The sequence below is a fragment of the Leptinotarsa decemlineata genome, unplaced genomic scaffold (genome assembly GCF_025532065.1).
Source record: "Leptinotarsa decemlineata unplaced genomic scaffold, Ldec_3_MD MMD2_tig00026314_RagTag_RagTag, whole genome shotgun sequence".
Taxonomy (NCBI): domain Eukaryota; kingdom Metazoa; phylum Arthropoda; class Insecta; order Coleoptera; family Chrysomelidae; genus Leptinotarsa; species Leptinotarsa decemlineata.
This window is the reverse complement of record NW_027412684.1, coordinates 8319453-8340926: the sequence shown is the minus strand read 5'-3', so window position 1 is coordinate 8340926 and position 21474 is coordinate 8319453. Positions and strand designations below refer to the sequence as shown.

The following is a 21474-nucleotide window of genomic DNA, read 5'->3' as shown; positions in this document are numbered from 1 at the left end:
ACGGTCATAACTGATGACGAATCATAGGTATAAGGTTTTAACACAGAAACCAAAGTCCAATTGTCCCAAGGTAACGGCCAAGGAGAGCGAAATTCGATGAAATGTCAAGGTTTTGCTCACTGTTTTTCTTCGATTATTGTGGCTTAGTGCATCAGGAGTTCTTGCCACATAGTTATACAGTCAATAAGGAGTATTATCTCGAAGCTATCCGCTGCTTGTGAGAAGCAATATCAAGAGAATGTCCGATATTGTGGAAAAACAATTCATGGCTTTTGCTCACTCGTCATTATTTGTTCGTAATTTTTTTGCCAAAACAACACCGTAATCATGTCTCAGCCTCCGTATTCACCATGATTGGCCTCCTGCAACTTTTCTCTGTTCCCAAGATTGAACAGACCCGTGAAAAGACGCCGTTTTTGCGACGATTGAGGAGATAAAAACTGAATCGTCGAACAAGCTCAGGGATATATCAAAAAGTGCATATCAGAACTGCTTTGAGAATTGGAAAAAACGCTGACGGGTAGTACTTTGAAGGGGACAAAATAGAAATTGATGAATAAATGAATATTTTTTGAGAGAAATTAAAACTCACCAAACAGACAAACAGACTTCGTATATATTCAAGACAATAATCATGTTCACTCAGTGTCTGTACCTAATTACTCTATCATAACTATAAATTTTTCATTATAATCGGTGTTTAAAAGTTACTATTCCATTATTAAAAATCTAATATGTGGCTTTATGATTTTCTTTAGCATTCAGTCGAGTGGGAGCAGTGTGAATGATGACAGTAATTCGTCATTAGTTAGTGATGTAATAAAGCTACTTCACAGCAATGAAGTGAAGATAACACAATTGCCCGATGAGATTCCAAACAGGTAGGAAATTATTAAATACTATTGAAAATGGTAATAACAGAAAAATTGTCTATCGACATAATACAAGTCATTCAATTACTTTATTGAATATTATTTTCAATACTTTCAATAAATTTTATGTAGCTGCTCCCCAAACTGAAATAACTTAATTATCCATTGACTGAAACCCATTTTTACAATTTTCAATTTAAATTTTTGTAGAACAATAAACTAAAACTAAAAATTATCTATACAAATGAAACAAATTTATACTTGAGGTATTGCTGTATCATGCTACAAGCATTCTAATTCAAACAATTGATTTTTTAAAGATTGTAATGTGGATCCAAATATGTATGTCTGAGTGATATCTACTTGCGAGTTTTGGTATTCTGTTCACTGGAGCGGGAAAGCTATAATTAGTGTGACAGATTGCTGTGTGAAAAGGTTGTACATTTTTAGTTCAATTCACATAAATATTTGAGCCAAACTCTCCTGAATTTTTAGGAGAATTAATGGTAAATGAAAAAAGTTTGTGGAAAATGCAAAGGTTGAAGATGTGATTGAAGATTAAGTTGTGACAATATTTTGATATAACGATTACTGCCAAAAATTAAGCCTTTTTAAAATACTATATACCTGATAAATATGTTCTGAACTGTGGGAAAGTATTCAAGAAGAGATCTAACAAGGGAGCAGTACAGAAGTTCAAAATGGAACATTCCAATGAGGATAAGATTACAAAACCCAGCATTTTTAAACATCTAGACATAATGTTATTGATGTGAGGGCATTTTTTTTGGGTTGTTTCAAAAAATATTTCTTCATCATCAATGCTTAAACCATAAATACCAATAACACAAGAATATACTTTCATAAAACTACATCACGGAAGTTATTTTGTAGTGCTGTAGTAATATTAAATGATTCACATCACATTCTGCTTGACTCCAGTCAATATTATTCTCGAAGTTTTTTTGCTGAGAAAATTAATGAACCTGTTATGTTTCACTTTTGCTGTTACTAAAAAATTTCACTTTGGTTATATTAAAAGGCAGGATGAATGATCGACTTCAGTATAACGTATGTATCCTTTTATATGTATTGTTGTTATAATACTGTTAATATTCTAAACACTAAAAAAAAACATGCAAAACTGAATTCTTTTATATATGAGGCACATAGAATAATAATGGTCTAACTCCAAACAGGTTAATTTCTAATAATTAGGCTAATTATAAAAATTGCAATAAACAATTCAACAAAATTTTTGAACATAACGTGAATGTTTATTCTTAACCAATACAGTAAAACATAAGTAGTAAAAAGTAATCTAAACGATTTTATTTAAGTTGGTCTAATCATAAATCATTTCATCGTCAGAAGATCTATCTTCCAGGTTTTGTTGAGCAGAACCTCAGGTGACTGTCTCAGTGGTCTATGGGTGGTATGTAGGGCAGCAAGTCCATCATGTCTTTCTTCTTTGCAACTGTCACAGTTCTTGTGTGAAAAAGTGGTTGTTGCATTACATTAGTCAAACCCCTACTAGGCCCACCGACACTTTTCTTTTTGGAAAGATCTACAATATAAAATTCCATTTCGGGATTTAGGGTTTCCGTAAATTAAACTTGAAGGGGTAGATCTCTCTGAAGACGAAGCCATCTTATTTTAAGCCAGCTAAAGTGATATCCATTCGTAGTAGTTTTCCGATTGGTAATCAAATTTTCTAAATTTTTCGTGCTTAAAAACTCTTCATGTTGAATTTCAGATACTACAAACTTAGGTGCCTTTCGGTTGGAGTTTTCAATTATATCTATCCACTCATCTGGATGATAAATCATGCCATGGCGTCTGCTTTCAGACTCTATTATACCAAATTCGCCATCGTTAGGAAGAAAAGAATGTCCAGATACCAAAAATTTAAGATCTATGACGTTGATTTCAACTTCTGGATCTTGTACAAGTTTTAGCAGAAATAAACTCATCTTTATATTCCGATTCTGACCTGTACAAGAATCTGAATAAGCAGTGACATGTTTATGATTCCCAACATAAAGCTTAAAATGCTTTACTAAACAAGTTGCAATGTCTTGAGAACGGCACCCACCCCGTGTTTCATTCCATACGTACATGTAACCAGTATTGCTGTTGAAGGAATGTATTCCCAGATTATACAAATACAGATTTATTTTGTAGTAAGCCACAGACGTTGTAAGCTTAGGAAAAGGCAAAGCCTTTTGTAAATCAAATGTTACTATGTATGCTTCTGCAGCTTTCTTTGAATCGTTTCATAAAGACTCTCTCGCCGATTCTGCTTTCCGTAAATGCAACTCCTTTTGAGCTGAAAGATTTTTTTTGATATCTTCGTTGTCGGAACCTTTTAGTTTTAACTCTAGATCATCGCACAACTTGCAGGTGTCTTGATGAGGAATTTTAAAATGCAAAAAATTTGGTATTAAATACCCGATAATAGTATTTCAATTTTTTTTGGTTCAATATTGTGGGTTCGACATTCCTCTACATATAGATCATACATCTTCTTTACAGTTAGACCGCTGTTTAAATACTTTCTATTTGGATTTTTAATTCTAGAATAATGGCTTTGATAAGCCGGAAATGTTTTTATATGCCTCACAATATCAGAATCGTCCAACTTTCTAGAGCCTGTAGTACCTCTTAGCTCTTTGAAATCTGAGGCTTCTCGTTTCGAAATGCATCTGTGCAGACGGCCGTTACTTATTTTAAATGTATCAAGAAAATATTTCTTGCAAACTCTATGTGTTTTATTATTAGTCTTCAGCAAGTATTGAAAATGGGTATGCTTTCCTAAACGAGATCCATCTTTTGGGCGTTTTCTATTTACAGGTGAAGCTTTTACTAAACCAAAAATGTAACTATTTTGCGCCATATAATCGCCAAGCCTTCAAAATGATTCAAACGCTTCTTTTGTTAAATGAAAATAAATCAATACACTTCTTTCTGCAGTTGCAGTCAATGTTTTCGAATTATTTTGCATTTAATTTTTAACCCTCTTTTAGAAATGTACTCTTTTCCAGTATTTCTCAGTATTTTTTTGTATTAATTTTCCAATTTCTCTCGTTCCTCGATCGTTTTCTGCTTTTGATTTTTGCAAGGCCACCTGTAAATATTTTAAAACCTGTAAAATATGTATTATTTGAGGTATAAAACATTTCCCATACTTGTGGATGGTTGTGGGTCCTGCTCAACAACGTCAAATCCCTCGTCAACTCATAAATGTTCTTCATGTGACGATTCTGCATCTATAATACCAGAAACATGCATGAAAATCGGTTTGACAGTTTTTATACTTATCTTAGGTTATGTTTCCATAATTAACTTAAAATTGACTTAAATTATGAAAATTAGACTTACCAGAAGATTATCCGCTTTCGCTGGGTATATATTCAGACCCAGAGTCACTGAAATCACTAAATTCGTCCATTATAAAACTTTAATTCCACCATAAACACACAAAACGTTCTGCAACGTCCGGTTATTGCACGTAATAATGGTCTAACTCCAAAGTTGTTCTAGTATTATTCTGAATGTAATAGTTGTACCATTTTTATACTGAACTATAATACATTTCAATCACAATAAGAGTAAGATAGTGCCATCTATTGACCAGAAACTGAAGTATGGAGTTAGACCACCTATATAATGACAGCTCAAGGTAGATTGATACTCTTTAGATGACTGGCGCCAATTTTCAAATTATTGGAGTAAGACCATTATTATTCTATGTGCCTCATATGTTAGTTGAACAGAATCAAAGTTTTTCCCAAGAGAAATTTTAGGGTAAATGAGAATGAATTTCCCGAAAGTTTGACTTTTGTTGTGTCCACTGTTGATCGTATCGCAATAAAAAATATTATTATTATTAAAAGCAAACATACATCATCCCAGATTTGTAAATCTATGTTTTTTTTACTTTTAGCAACAATGACATTCCAAATAATAGTGTGAAAGCTGTCAGATCGCCGTCCATCAGTTCAACTTCCTCAAGGTAAGATAAATAAATCACTGATAGAAGTGATTAATTTAAATCAGTTCAGTTTATTGTCCTAAGATCCTCATGCTATCAGTAATTTCAAATCTAATTTTCGACAGAAATGAATTTATCATGAGGAAACAATAATATATGACACAATTCCTGAAGAGATTGAAGAATCAACTGCTTTGAAATTCAAAAATCTCTTGAAACAGTATTTGAGGTATAATGTGTCGGTATAGGATTATATATTGTTACGTGTTTCCCCGTGGATTTAATAATAATTCACTACACTGAACAATAATGAAACTCAACTTTATTTCACTATTAATATAACAAAACACTTCCAACTAAAATTTCATTAGTTTGGACTTCCAATGTCTAATAATATATAAAATGAATTAAAATCCCTGAAAGAAACAATACAAATTGAAAAGAAGAGCTGAAAGTAACGATAATATCAAGCAAAAAATACCCTAAAATAAAATTGCAGTGAAATAAAATACAAGTAAAAAAAATAGAACAGTCTAATAAAAAATTAAGAGATTCGTGAAGTAACTTGGTTTGGAATCTCTTAATTTTTTTATTTTTTGTTTAATTGTTCAATTTTTTTACTTGTATTTTATTTCGCTGTATTTTTATTTCAGGGTTTTTTTTCGCTTAATATAATTGTTACTTTCAGCTATTCTTTTTAATTGGTATTAGTTCTTTCAGAAATTTCAGATCATTTTATATATTATTAGACAATGCAAGTTCGAACTAATGAAATTCATTATGAAACATTGTCTATCGCCTTATTACATCGCTCTGCATGATTTATAACAATATGATTTAAAAAAAAAAGTTTTGACTCTCTATTTCTCCATCTTTATACATTTTTTGTATAAAGCTGGAGAAGAAGAAAGCCAAACCTTTCAAAAAACACTTGATTGTGAGATTTTCACTAAACTATTCGAGTATAGACACGCCTGAAGAAGTTATTGTGTTGCGTTTTTGTAAAACTGTTCAGTGAAAATCTCACAATAAAGTGTTTCTTCAATACGTTATGGATTTTCATCAAATATCTGCCGAGTCCATTACGAACCTTTCTTTCCCAAAAATTAATCTCTTCTAAAAATATATCCCTTTCAATTTAAATATTATTTTTCTTATGAATATTCTTATAGTTGGAGTTATAGCAATGTTATATTACGTTTTTCCCGTGGGTTGACCAATGATTGACTATACTGAATAATCAAACTTGAATTTATTTCACTTTAAATTCAACAAACACTTCAACTAAAACTTCAACTATCATTTGAATGTCTATCGCCTTACTAGATCAATTTTCGTACCGCACTGTAACGTCCACTTGACTGCCTCGATATCCTCGTGGCTAGCCTTTAAATATCGTAATCGAATGTTGTCGAAATTTCTCCGAAGTTCTGTCGAAGTCGGTAGCATTATTCTTGTTGTTTCTCGATTGGCGGGGAAAATTCGTGCACTCGTGCGCTCTTAGCCACGTCACGCCTGGTTTATGGCTACCAGCGGCGGCCGGCGTTATTTTCTTTCCGGCATGATTTACAATACTATTGATGTTCAGTCTGGATGATTTAACTTTTGACTGTTTTCTTGTTCATTATTTCATTATTTTATTGAAAATTAAAATTTTTAGTTTATAATCCCTAATGAAGATAATAAATAATAAATTTCTGCTGCTATTTAATATCAGTATGAAGTTATCAATTCAAGTAAAGGGGGAGTTCATATGCTTTACTTTCAGTGGTAGAAAAAATGGAGTTCCTGAAAATTCAATTTTACGGAAATTCCTTGAAAAGTGAGATTAAATAGGGATAGTGAAATAATTCGGCAAAATTCAAGAGAAGGTTAGGCTCCTTTTTTGAATCCTACAGTATTACCTGATCAAAACATAGTATTACCGAACACACTCACTAACTCCTGATTGTAATTAGTTCCTCAGATTTGAAAAATCACAATCAGAAAATTATTCTATTATATTCTCAACTAGTTTATAGGATATTGGTGGTGAATGAGGCACTAAGTCGCAGAACTATAAAGTATTTTAACTGTTAAAAAATATTCTTAAGCAGATTATCAATGGAATGGTATCAATTAGCACCGAGCAAATGGTATTACTATGGGTACAAATGGGGAGCATTGTAAGTCTTTCTTCTACCATCTCTAAAAACATAATTTGAACCTGAAATTCTTAATTCAGCTTTCGAAGTTGTAAAACCAGTAATGCAAACTTACCTTACTTGATGGACACCAAATTCTTTTACAAAATGGAGAGTTCATACACATTATTTTCAGCAGTATCAGTGACGAGCATCATGTTCCAACAAAGAAAAAATCCATTTTAAGAGAACTGTTGAATGGGTAAGTTGAGAGTAACAGTAGCTTTTGTGCATAGACAACAATTATGATTTCTTTCAATAATCCCAATAAACATATGTTTTTGAAAATTGAGTGAAAGAGTTCAACAATTCTCGATAAAAATTAGTAACTGATCAGTAGAATGTGATCAGTTGAATCAGATATTTTTTCTGATAAAAATTTTACAATTGTCTTGTAGTTAGTGACAAAATTAATACCCTTTATGTATTTGAACAGAAGTTTTTCGTTCAACAATTTAGTTTTTTAGTGAGATGGTATGAGACGGTTTTTCATGTTCTTAGGTATATTTTAATGATTGGCTGAAAATGCTTTGTCATTGTCAACGAATCAATTTCTTGTGAATTTCTGGGTTTGTATAATTTGTTTGATGGTTGTTATATGTCTTGTTTAGAATAATTTAGGAATATTTTCTGACTGTTATGTGTCCATTTTTTAAACTACTGACATAAGATACGCTTTGTCAATAAGAATTCTTTTTCTCAGACAATTCTCTATCTTTCTCATAACATTAGAACGGAAAAAACATTTGAAACAACCTAATACAATAAAAATGAGTTACTTAAATTATATTTTTTATTTGAAATGTAGACAGGGAAGCAGGCAATCATATTTCAAAATCATTTACATTCAAGAGGTGAAAATCTGGATCTCGATACTACTTACTGGGTTATCACAAGGTCCTGTATTAATTCATTAGGTATACAAGCATTTTTGGAGGAGTACATAAAAATTTCCTGTTGATATTTTTTTAAACTCAGCGATTTTTTCCTAAACTCTTATTCAGTAAATAGGTACACAGTTCTGGGAAATATAAATTTTTTTCTTTTATTTGAGGCATTTTTGTATGGGTTGTTATTTTTTAAATTTCAGTAAAAAAAAGGCCGCTTCATCGAATGAGAAAGCACACCCAAGATTGACTGAAATTCTGCATAGGTGAGAAACAATTGTCCTATAATTGTAACAACGATTATTATTATAATAATTGATGGTTTTGTATTCTAATAAGCTGACGAACTTTATTTTCAGGAAAGCACAAAACTCTAAAACGATCAGACTGAATCCTGCCTCATCTAAAACTGTTCTGAAGTAAGTTTTTCATTCATTTGTTCATTGAACACATATTTGAAATTATCAATAAACTTCTGTTTATTGAACTGTTTACGTGTTTCGCTTTATAAAAGCTTCCTCGGGCGTATTCATACATGAACGAGCATGGTTTCTGATTGTGTATAGAACAGCCAGGAGATAATATTTTACTCAACATTTCAACGTGTTTAGACCATGATAAATTTTTATCAATATATGATCCTAAATTTTTTTTTAGATGAATATTTAATCTATTCATTGTCGAATGATAAATATTACTTATGAGAATTTGAAAGGGATTCTTTGGATATCTTTTATGAAGATTTGGAATAGTTTGAAGGTAATTTATGATCTAAAAGCCATGACGAGATTTCATTAAAGTCAATTATTATATTTTCAATTATTGTCTGCAAATAAATATGACTTTTTTTCCAGATTAGTAGATTTGACAGAATTTTTGTAAATGAGAAATAAAATGGTTCCTAATATTGATCATTGTTTCCCCATATGAAACAGAATTAACAAAGCTCATTTCTTTCCTCATAAGCATAATTTTTTTTCTCTTGAATCAAAGCAAATGAAAATGTTACCCTAGCTTCCTTGAATGATGACCGTATTCATTTAATGAATTGTTTTTATCAGGTTGGTTATACAATAATTTTATTTTTCAGTGGAGTAAAGAATCCTTCCTTATCCCAGAAATTGGATTATTTGAAGATGTTACAAAGGTAAGATAACTTCTATAACATTCTTAGACCTTGGACAATAATACTTGTGCAAATTGTAAAGTTTATATATACTTAATTTAAACATAAAATTAAAATTATAGTTGTCTCCAAGGGGACTGGTTCTCGAGTATGTAGTTAAGTTATTCCCAAGGTAGTGTAGAGATATGTTATAATAAAAAATTATTTTGCTTTATCAACATAATAAATTACATTCTTCAATTTGTATTTTCGATCACAACATGAAAGAGATAGAAACTAAACGCTGTTGAAATGAAAATGAGTTCTGAAAAACAACGTTCTAAACATTATCTAAAGAAAAATAGAAACCACTCGCTTTAAATAACAAATATTGGAAAAACTAATAAACTATAACATAAGAAGCTACATATAGTATATCTATGAATTCTAGAGCTATAGCAATTCTTTCATGTATGTGAAGTTTTTATTCCGTAATTCAATTGTTTTTTTTTTCGTGTATTTTTCTTTACTTCCAATTTGCTGCTGCCTCATTCTACCTAATTTTCCCCGGTAATTTGTGAATTTCCTAAACATTTTAATGCAATGGGTTTTCCTCTTCATTTTTTTATTGATCACATCCCTTTGTCATTGGTTTTGCAATTTGCAGAAATATAACTATTGTACAGAAATATTTCTTAGTGAACACTAAATTCAGATTCAGATTTTCAGATTCAGATTTATTCATCTTCAAAAACATTTACATCACAATTTCAATACAAACCTTTTCAAAGCAGAAATAGTCACCTAAGCGCAGTTTTGTGCTCTATTCCTACTTCGTCATGGTATACATATTAGTTTTTATATAAGTTTTCCGACAGATCACAACGATACATTTGTGTTAGTATTTAAACAATTGTTGATTAGTGTCTACAGGTTGACATATATTATTGGAGATTGGATATTTCGTTAGTAGTTATTTGTTTCGAAAAACTGAAGGGAAGACAAGTATTTACATGTTTTTACTAAGTAAACAATGATATCATAAATCTAAAAAATTATTTCTTGCTATTGTTACGTTTTCCCCGTGGATTGACCAATAATTGACTACACTGAATAATCAAACTTAACTTTATTCTACTTGAAATACAACAAACGCTTCAACTAAAACTTCAACTATTATATGAATGTCTATCGCCTTACTAGATCACTTCGCGTACCGCACTGTAACGTCCAATTGACTGTTTCGATATGCTCGAGGCAATCGTTTATATATCGTAATCGAATGCAGTAGAAATTTCGTCGAAGTTCCGTCGAAATCGGTAGCATTATTCTCGCTGCTTCTAGATTGGTAGGGAACATCTTACATTCGCGCGCCCTTAGCTACGTCACCATTGGTTTATGGCTACCAGTGGCGGCCGGCGTTATTTTTTTTTGGGCGTGATTTACAACACTATAATAATAATAATAATAATAATAATAATAATATTTTATTGGTTCTTCTGGATCATAACTCAATGATATAGAACAAGTCAGTGTAATATGATATAAATAAACTTATAAAAAAGAAAAAATTATGTACATATAGGACATGAACAGTTATGTAAAATTATATATTAAAACTTATAACTAGGTAAAATTATAATATATTAACAACCCTACATGACAATCTCAATTCTTCAGTTATATTGATAAGTCATTTATAAACTCTTCAATGGAGTAGTAGGCTTTATCAATCAGAAAGTTTTTTAGGAACGGTTTAAATTTTCTTAGTGACATTTTTCTAACATGATTTGGCAATTTGTTAAATAGCCTGACACCCATGAAAATTGGACTTGATTCTGATCTAGTCAGTCTATGATTTGGTATTTCTAATAATGTTGAATTTCTTGTGCTGTAATTATTTTTGTTTAAGAAGATAAAAGGTCGCTGATCCGATTTTACAAAAATTAACAGCTGGTACATATAAATGCATGGGAGAGTTAATATTCTTAAAACTTTGAATATATCTCTGCAGCTAGTACGTCTATTTACACTCTGAATGTTTCTGACAGCTCTCTTCTGTAAAATAAATACCCTTTGTGCCTCACGTGATAGGCCCCAAGCTACTATACTATATGAGATTGTTGAGTGTAATTGGGCATGATAGTACATGAGTACCACCGACTTATCTATAATTTTACTGAGTTGATAGATACAGTAACACATAGGCGTTATTTTTTTACATATTTCATTAATATGTTGATTCCATTTACAATCTTCAGTGAGAGTAAGTCCTAGAAATTTTATTGAATTCACCTGTTTCATTAAACCGTGCTGTGATTTTAACAGTAAACTGTGATCATGACCATTTGGGGCATAACTAAATCTTAGGAAGGATGATTTTTTATCATTGCAGATTAATTTATTGCTAGAAAACCAGTCCTGGGCTTTTAAAATTTCCCTGTGAGCCAAGTCTACTGTGGATGTAACATTCTTACCACTAACCAGTAGTGTTGTGTCATCCGCATACATTACAAAATTTCCTTCAAAGTCATTGACATAAATTATATAAAGTAGAGGTCCCAAAATAGAGCCTTGTGGTACTCCAATAGTATACTTTAAACGTTTAGATTGATACTGATCTATTTCAACGTATTGTGTTCGATTTTGGAGATAACTTTCAAACCATCTACGTGAGTTTCCCCTAAAACCATACTTTTCCAATTTGTCTAGTAGAATTCTGTGGTCTACAAGATCAAATGCCTTACTTAGATCTAAGAAAATACCCAGAGTTCGATTACCCATATCTAGACTATTACATAGCTCTTTTAGTAGTTTTATTATAGCTTGTGTTGTTGAACGTCCCTTTCTAAAACCAAATTGATTTTCATTGAATAGCTTATGAAGATCAAAGAATGAAACGACTGAATTTGACACCCATTTTTCATAAACCTTTGCAAAAGCACTGGGGACAGTAATGGGCCTGTAATTTTCAACTTGAGTTTTATTTCCATTTTTATGTATAGGTTTTATTTTTCCAATTTTTAAACTATCTGGGTAAATACCTTCTTCCAACGAGCAGTTGATGGCAAAAGTTAGTGGGCCTGCAATAAATGACGAACACTTTTTTAAAAGATTAGGACTTATTTCATCATTACCAGTAGATTGAGAGGATTTTAGGTTTTTGATGATATCATTTATTTCTGGTTCTGTTGTTGGTTTAAATGAAAAAGTATAAGGATTGAAGTATCTAAGTGTGGGTTCTTTTGATGATTCTTCAACATTGCTAGCCAGTAGTGTGGGTATGGTATTAAAATATTCAACAAAGTGATTTGCTACATTCTGGGGTGCCTGTACAATATTGTTATCAATAGTTAAGTGAATTGGTTCCAACCTCCTTTTTGATTTTTTGCCTGATCCTATAATAGTCCAGGCCGTTTTAGATTTATTTTTTGCGTTTGCAATTATGCCATTGTTATATTGCTTTTTTGATACATTCAATAGATGTTTATATAACTTTTTATATTTTTTATAATATTTTTTGGTATCATCATTTCCGTTTAAGGTTAGCGTATACAGATATTTTAATTTCTCTCCAGAAATGAGTAAACCTTTAGTTAACCATGGTTTTCTTTTATATGATGCCTGTTTTTCTTTTACTTTTTTTAGAGGAAAAGCAATGTCGAAGTAATATTTAAAAGTTCGAAAAAAGATCTCAAATTTTTCGTTTGCATTACCTCCACACATATACATATCATTCCAATCTTCCTGCCTCAAAAATGAGATAAAGTGTTCAATATTAAATTTATTATTAAGGTCTCTAAATTGCTGTCGAGGTTTTGTTTCTGTAATTTCATGTGAGTTGGTATCAATATAGATCAGTTGAGCATTTTGATGATCACTAAAATAATTATCTACTACTGTACTCTTATATAATTCATAGTGAATGTTTGTGCAGATGTTATCCAGGCAATTATTTCCTCTTGTTGGGGTATTAATGGTTGGTATGATATTATAAGAAGTTAGCAGATCTGTTAATAAGTTGAGGTTTTTCGATTCATTGAGAAAATTGATATTAAAATCTCCACATAATATTACCTTATAGTTTTTGAATTTTACAATTAAATTTCGGAGCAGTTCCTCAAGATTTTTGATAAAAATGTCAAAGTTTCCGTTTGGGCTTCTGTAAACTGTTATAACTAGGCTATTTAACATGCCTTTGCCAAGTGTACCTGCCTTACATCTGATTGCTGTCACCTCTAAATCCATTTCGACAGAATTAGTTTTTACTATGTCAAAATTTATATTGTTTCTGACATATATAGCTACCCCTCCATGTATAGATTTATCCCTACAAAAAGAGTTTGCAATCTGGAAACCCTCTATTTTTAGAGATGATATACTATTGTCTCTGGCCCAGTGTTCTGATACACAAAATATGTCGCAATTATTGTCTTCTAAAAAAATTTCAAAATCTAACAATTTGTTACTGAACCCTTGTACATTTTGATGAATCAAAGTAAAAACCTTTGAAGTGGATAAATTGACAATGTTTCTGTTTTTATGAGGTAATGTTGTTGAAGTGTATTTGCTGACTAATATGTTTGATGTGATTCTTGGAACTTCGTCTATGGATGGTGTTCTTGGTCCTGGAGATGATATAAAAAATTATCTTCAGTATTGAATTTCCTGGTTTCGATGTCTTTTAATTCTGTAGCAAGTGAGATCTGACTATATTCTTGGACTTCCCTATCTGATGATTCAAGTACTATTTCCTGGTTTATAGAATTACTGTTCATTTCCCTTGTTGAGATATCTTTCTGTTCAAGAAGACCTGATATCAATTTACAGACATACCACTTTCCAATTCTTTTTATATTTATACCGTCTCGCTGGTAGTTCTTTTTTTGTAGCACATTATTACACTCCACTATATTTGATTTTAGGTTAATATTGAGAGATTCCTTTAGAAGAGCTAGGTTATTTCTGTATATTCTATCATTAATAATATCTTTCGCCTCAAGTCTGTAGGGCTGTGTAATAATTAGGAAATTTGTATAACTTAATGTTCGAGAGACATGTCTCACTGGAAATTTGTGCGTGTTGTTCGGCCAGAAAATAACAACGTCAGTTTTTGTGAAATCCTTGCTATTATTTATTGCGGTTGTTATAAGTTCACTTTCTGTACAGTTAGGCTTCAGAAATGACTCTATTACGTACTTGTCATTTAATTGTCTTCTGAAGAAATCTGCCATGTCTCGTCCAAAATTCCCAGCAATAAACAGGATTCTCTTCTTTAAATTAATTTTTCTTATATTTACTGCCTCCGAACTTCGTATTTGTTTGCTCTTCTCCTTCGTCATTTCACTTCTACGATCTCTCTTTACATTTTCTTTAGAAACCGAAGTATCGGAATACATTGTTTTTGTTTTGGCTACGCCACTGAATTCCCATAGGGATGAGTCAGTAGAAATTCCTTTATTTACTGTTTTTACCTGGCTATCTGTTTGAGTGTCTACATTTTTTGTTGGTTTGTTTTTTACTTTCTCAATTTGCTTTTTTAGTTCTGCTATTATATTTTCCTGCTGTTGAAGTAAATTATTCATTTCTGTTTCATTTCTCATGACCTCTTCAACAAATATTTCATGTTGTTTCTTTAATTCCTTAATATGCTTATTTTTCATTTCATTGTCCTCACCTAAATCAAGGATTGTTTTCTCTAAAACACTGTGTTCTGTGTCCTGGTTAGATTCATCAAAGGTTTGTTCAGAACAACATATTATCTTATTTCCCAATAACCTCTTCAACTTTCTGTACCTTGGTAGGCAGCTTTTGTGGAAAACACTATTACATTTTGTGCAAATATAGTGAATGAATGGCTTATTTTTACAGCATTTAAAGATAGATACTTCTTCACTTGCGGCCATCTTGACTTTGACCTTGATATCCTGTGAATGATATCTGATTCAATTACATAACGAATGTTCGGAATACAAACTGAATAGAGAAAAGTTTTTTTGGATAATTCATATAAAAGTATTAGTTTCGAAAGTATTTTTCATTCGTGTAATTCAATGTTAATATAAAAATAGTTGTTTCGAGAAGGCTTTTTCTTCCAGTTTGTGTCTGAAAGTTACTTCTATGCATGATCTACATATCTCTGTATAGAATTACTTTTTTGAAATTGATTGCTTCTTTCCTCTCTTTGGAAGATTCCCACATGTTCTTGTATCAAGATGTAGGAGTTGAAATCCAAAACCATTCTTTTCCAGATAAAGAGAACTTTTTGTTTTAAACACTTTAATCTTCCTCTTGAAGATGATCATTTGGTGATCGAAATATGTGTCGAGGTGTTAAAATAATGGTTTGGTGTTAGGATAAAACTTCAGTAATATTCATTACTACACCAAAGGTTCCAAACAGTGCATCACAAGTACAAAAGATTTGGTTTTTGCTTGGTACAAAACTGTTACAAATTTTTTTCGTAAATTAACCAGGTAGACTTTGTTGGATTCTTTTGGATCATGTCTAATCAAGTTATTTCTTTATTATATTTCCACATACTTTCATAAACGCCCTTTTTGATGGTGTAACATACAGTATTCATAAACCATTATTTCGACAAATTATGAACTGTCCAACTGATGAAGCTACCATGTAGCGAAACGCTTCTTAAATAAAATTTGAAGTGTAAAAATTGGATAATAATTATAATGGATAGCATTATTTCTTTAGTAAATACCTTCACAGAAACAGCAAAATTACAAATCTTCAATTTTATTGAATAACCAATAACTCCCAAACTAAAATGCAATCAAAAACAAGCATAATATATGTTATGTGGTTCTTTCTAATATAACATATGTCCAATAATACAACACCAAAAAAGAATGACAGAATATGATCCAGTATTGCCAAGCTAATAGGAAATTCAGAATAAAATGACTATGCCTGGCGAAAATGAAAAACACATATGTCTGTAATGAATCTCAGTTATATCTTCACTAATATCTGCAAACCTTTGTGTGTTTTCAGCCTCAGTTTTCAAATGATTTATCAATTTTCATTGGATTTTTTTTCTGGTCGATTGTTTCAGGATTTTAGAGAAGTGATTTGTATTTATGTAGTTATGTTTTCCGCCATGTTCTTCAGCAATATATCCATTTTGGTGTTGATTTTCAAATTATGTGGATTTTTTATAGGTGCTTTAACTTTTTTTCAAAAATGATACAAGTTCTCCCTATTTTTTCAAAACTAGTTTGGATTCGGAAATTTGACTTCCAATGTTTTGCGTTGACTTTCATCAATATTTTATACTTGTGTATGATTTCTGAATTTGGTCCTTTTATAACAAAAATTACTTATTTTTGATGGTAATTATTTGATTTAGGTTAGTGAGCTTAGAGTATAAAAGATTTGTATAAACTGAAACCTGTTTGTTGAAGGTTTTTAAGTTATACAAGGTGTATGAAATAGTGGAGACAATTTTCTGCATTTTTAACGTATTTATTCAGAACTTTCGTTCATCTACATACTCTCTCAATCCTAAACTAGTACAATTTGAAATTGATTTTTTCGTGGAGAATAATGAAAATTGATGTCACTGCATTGAGATCATTTGCTCACAAGTCACACTGAGGGACGTATAGTACTGAGGGTTTCAACTTTTCATATTTATTCGAACCTAGAAAAGTGATAACCGACAAATCTCAAACAATTCACTTGAAGAATTAATATAACACTGACAAAAATACATTCTTGTTAATGACTACCAAGGTAAACAATGTACTTGTCTTTAGTTCACAACATTGAAACCAGGGGGAGTATTGCTTATTTTTAATTTCTTATACAGCCCATAGAATAATTTGCGCCTCGTAGCCAGATTTCAAATGTATTCATAAGTGAAAATATAATATTTTGCACACTGAATAATAAAATATAAAGGATTATATTTCGAACAGGAGTTACATTCGTAACAGTCCATTATGCAATGATTCAAAATTCAATTGTATTGTAATGCAGGTACAATCTGTTAATGGTAACTTATAACTATACTATCAAGTTGTTAAAGTAATTTCTATTTGGGGAATATATTAATCACATTTCAGTAATTCAAATAAACATTTCTGATGCATTATTTTCCTCTATTAGATCTTGAAAAAGATTTGAATCAGTTATTCTGTTATTATATTGCTGATTGTTGAGCTAATGAAAAATTTACTGAATTTTTAGCCAAAGAGAAGCTGTTTCAACTGAAACAATGGTACCTCCAGCACTGTTGAGGTAAAGTATGATAACAATTTGATTTCATAAGATTTCACAAGGTGGAATTTTAAACTATATTCCAATCCGAGGTTTGGTTAATGTGCAAAAAAGCACGTGAATGTAATTTTTTACTACGGCTGCGATGTGGACAAAATATAATTGCAATGTAGTTTCAATATATTTGAATATTTAAGAAATATAAAATTGCAATACCTTAATACCAACGGAAATTGTAAAAAAATATATTGAAAATATTATACAAGTTAACGTTAAAGTAGATATATAATTAATCTATAGCTCTTGATTCACTCTCATGAAATGGAAGTCTATTGTAACAAATTAAAGAATTAACTGTCCTAAACAAGTTTATTTCCAACAATGTTTCACTATCACAAACTAATTTATTTACAACACTTACGAACTAACGCTTGATTTATTTCCACTTGAATTCCTTTTTTAACCGCACGATTCACTTTCTGAATTCAACTGCCCTCTTTCGACGAGAAGCAGGCATTTTATATCGATAAAGGTCCATCGTAGAATTCTGTAGTCAGTTCGGTACTCGCCTAGAATTTTTGCGGCGGTTTCAGAGTGCATTCTTTCGAGGTGAGTCATGTATTTATTCGATGAATTGGCTGGCGTATGGGTCAGGGGCGGATTCAGATTTGTTACACTATGTTGTTTTCCAGTTAGGCAATGTTCACATACAAATTTTTCATCAACAAAATGTAGAGGTATTCTTGTTTCTTAGGAATTTTTTTATATAATTAATGTTTTGGTGTTATAGCTTGCAGTGCGAGTTAGGTACTTGGGGTTTCAATTGTTTCCATATCAAGACATTCTGATATACCACTGAGAAGGTTCACTTTATTTGTTTCATTTGATGATTTGTGTTTTTCGGTTACAATATTTTCAAAACTATCAAAAATATTTATTAAGTTTGCTCTCGCTTGTTGCTGTGGGTACAATTTTACTATTGTTGTCTAGAAATTCACATTTTTCATTATCTGAGTGCATATTGTATCCGTTTTTAAAAGCACATCCTGCTAAAAATAAATTAAATTTTAATTCTGGCGCAAAAAGAACATTTGATAGTGTTGAATTCCATAAATGCCCATATTGTTATTTTTTCCTATTCCTTTAACTTTTTTCTGAAAAAACATTTCGCAAGTAATTTAATTCATTACAAACTTAGATAAAACTCAGGTACATGTTAGTTCAATAGTTAGTTCATCAAGTATTGGTCAATTCTATCATATATCGTATTGAATTGATTATCAATAATTACATGTTTTCATTCAAATTAATTATATAATTATATATTTTTAGATCCAGTGGAGGGCAATCAACTCAGAGGTCTTCTAAATCAAAAGCTAAGAGGTAACTTACATCACTTGATTAATCAGTAACCGCACTTATTTGATATTGATCATTTAGTAATTTTGATTTTCAACTCTTGATTTTTTTGTAAATTGGATTAGAGTAAATGAATAGTTTATTTATTTTCAGACAAAATCTGGGGCAATTACAGTAGTACAGCCAGGATATATTATTTTTCTCAACATTTCAACATGTTTAGACCATGATACATTTTTAATAATATGGAATCCTAAAATTTTTTTTTTAGATGAATATTTTATCTATTCACTGTCGAATGATAATTATTATTTATGAGAACTTGAAAGGCATTCTTTGAATATATATTTATGAAGATTTGGAATAGTTTTAAGGTAATTTATGATTTGAAAGCCATGACGAAATTTCATTAGTCATTCATTATATTTTCAATTATTTTCAATTATTGTTGTAATGTCTGCAAATAAATATGATTTTTTTTCCAGATTAGAAAAATTGACAGAATTTTTGTAAATGAGAAATAAAATGGTTCCTAATATTGATCATTGTTTCCCCATATGAAACAGAATTAACAAAGCTCATTTCTTTTCTCATAAACATAATTTTTTCTCGTGAATCATTTTCAAAGCAAATGAAAAACTTACCCTAATTTCTATATGATATAACATTTCTGAAAGTGTTTTATGACTCTTCAATTCAAGTGACAAGAAGTTACATCTGTTTGAGCCCAGTTCCATTTGAAAAAATGTATCTATCTTAAAGATGAATACTTTGAAAAAAAAAAACAGTTTGTTCCAAAAAATGTTTTCCCACTTTATTGTAAAAACTTGAATGATAACCGTATTCATCTCATGAATTGTTTTAATCAGGTTGGTTATACAATCATTTTATTTTTCAGTGGAGTAAAGAATCCTTCCTTATCCCAGAAATTGAATTATTTGAAGATTTTACAAAGGTAAGATAACTTCCGTAGCATTCTTAGACCTTAGACAATAATACTTGTTGCAAATTGTAAAGTCTATATATACTTGATTTGAATAAAAAATTAAAGTTATAGTTGTCTCCCGGGGACTGGTTCTCGAGTATGTAGTTAAGTTATTCCAAAGGTTGTGTAGAGATATGTTATAATAAATTATTTTGCTTTATCAACGTAATAAATTACATTCTTAAATTTGTATTTTCAATCACAACATGAAAGAGATAGAAAATAAACACTGTTGAAATGAAAATGAGTTCTGAAAAACAACATTCTAAGTATTATCTAAAGAAAAATAGAAACCACTCACTTTAAATGACAAATACTGGAAAAACTAATAAACTATAACATAAGAAACTACATATAGTATATCTATGAATCCTACAGCTATAGCAATTCTTTCATGTATGTGAAGTTTCTATTCCATAATTTAATTTTGTTTTTCGTGTAAGTATTTTTCTTTACTTCCAATTTGCTGGTGCCTCATTCTACCTTATTTCCCCAGGTAATTTGTGAATTTCCTAAACATTTTAATGCAATGGGTTTTCTCTTCATTTTTTTATTGATCACATCCCTTTGTCATTGGTTTGGCAATTTGCAGAAATATAAAACTATTGTACAGAAATATTTCTTAGTGAACACTAAATACTAAGTAAACAATGATATCATAAATCTAAAAAATTATTTCTTGCTATTGTTACGTTTTTCCCCGTGGGTTGACCAATAATTGACCACACTGAATAATCAAACTTAACTTTATTTTACTTTAAATACAACAAACGCTTCAACTAAAACTTCAACTATTATTTGAATGTCTATTGCCTTACTAGATCACTTAGCGTACCGCACTGTAACGTCCAATTGACTGTCTCGATATGCTCGAGGCATATGCATGCATGATCTACACATGTCTGTATAGAATTACTTTTTTGAAATTGATTGCTTCTTTCCTCTCTTTGGAAGATTCCCACATGTTCTTGTATCAAGATGGAGGAGTTGAAAGCCAAAACCTTTCTTTCCCAGATAAAGAGAACTTTTTGTTTTAAACACTTTAATCATCCTCTTGAAGATGATCATTTGGTGATCGAAATATGTGTCGAGGTGTTAAAATAATGGTTTGGTGTTGGGATAATATTCCAGTAATATTATTACTACACCAAAGGTTCCAAACAGTGCATCACAAGTACAAAAGATTTGGTTTTTGCTTGTTACAAAACTATTACAAATTTTCTTCGCAAATTAACCAGGTAGACTTTGTTGGATTCTTTTGGATCATGTCTAATCAAGTTATTTTTTTATTATATTTCCACATACTTTCATAAACGCCCTTTTTGATGGTGTAACATACAGTATTCATAAACCATTATTTCGACAAATTATGAACTGTCCAACTGATGAAGCTACCGTGTAGCGAAACGCTTCTTAAATAAAATTTGAAGTGTAAAAATTGGATAATCATTATAATGGATAGCATTATTTCTTTAGTAAATACCTTCACAGAAACAGCAAAATTACAAATCTTCAATTTTATTGAATAACCAATAACTCCCAAACTAAAATGCAATCAAAAACAAGCATAATATATGTTATGTGATTCTTTCTAATATAACATATACGTCCAATAGTACAACACCAAAAAAGAATGACCTTCACTAATATCTGCAAACCTGTGTGTGTTTTGACCTGACAGTTTTGAAATGATTTAGCAATTTTCATTGGATTTTTTTCTTGGCGATTGTTTCAGGATTTTAGAGAAGTGATTTGTGTTTATGTAGTTATATTTTCCGCCATGTTCTCCAGCAATATATCCATTTTGGTGTTGATTTTCAAATTATGTGGATTTTTCATAGGTGCATT

The 21474-nt window shown here is 30.7% G+C and overlaps 1 protein-coding gene across 17 annotated transcripts in view; it reads left to right on the top strand.

Annotated features, from left to right (window-relative positions):
- The window catches only part of LOC111508534 (uncharacterized), a 71311-nt gene that overhangs the window by 15500 nt on the left and 34337 nt on the right, over window positions 1–21474 (top strand). For 6 of the 17 annotated variants that reach the window (XM_074181576.1, XM_074181585.1, XM_074181580.1 and 3 more), the window contains exons 8-16: window positions 759–881; window positions 4819–4887; window positions 7186–7251; window positions 8140–8202; window positions 8296–8355; window positions 9027–9083; window positions 17253–17303; window positions 18615–18665; window positions 19540–19596. In XM_074181576.1, the coding sequence (XP_074037677.1) occupies window positions 759–881; window positions 4819–4887; window positions 7186–7251; window positions 8140–8202; window positions 8296–8355; window positions 9027–9083; window positions 17253–17303; window positions 18615–18665; window positions 19540–19596 (597 nt within the window). The remainder of the gene's footprint in view (window positions 1–758; window positions 882–4818; window positions 4888–7185; window positions 7252–8139; window positions 8203–8295; window positions 8356–9026; window positions 9084–17252; window positions 17304–18614; window positions 18666–19539; window positions 19597–21474) is intronic. The other 11 variants (XM_074181589.1, XM_074181590.1, XM_074181586.1 and 8 more) reach the window with 8 other exon arrangements.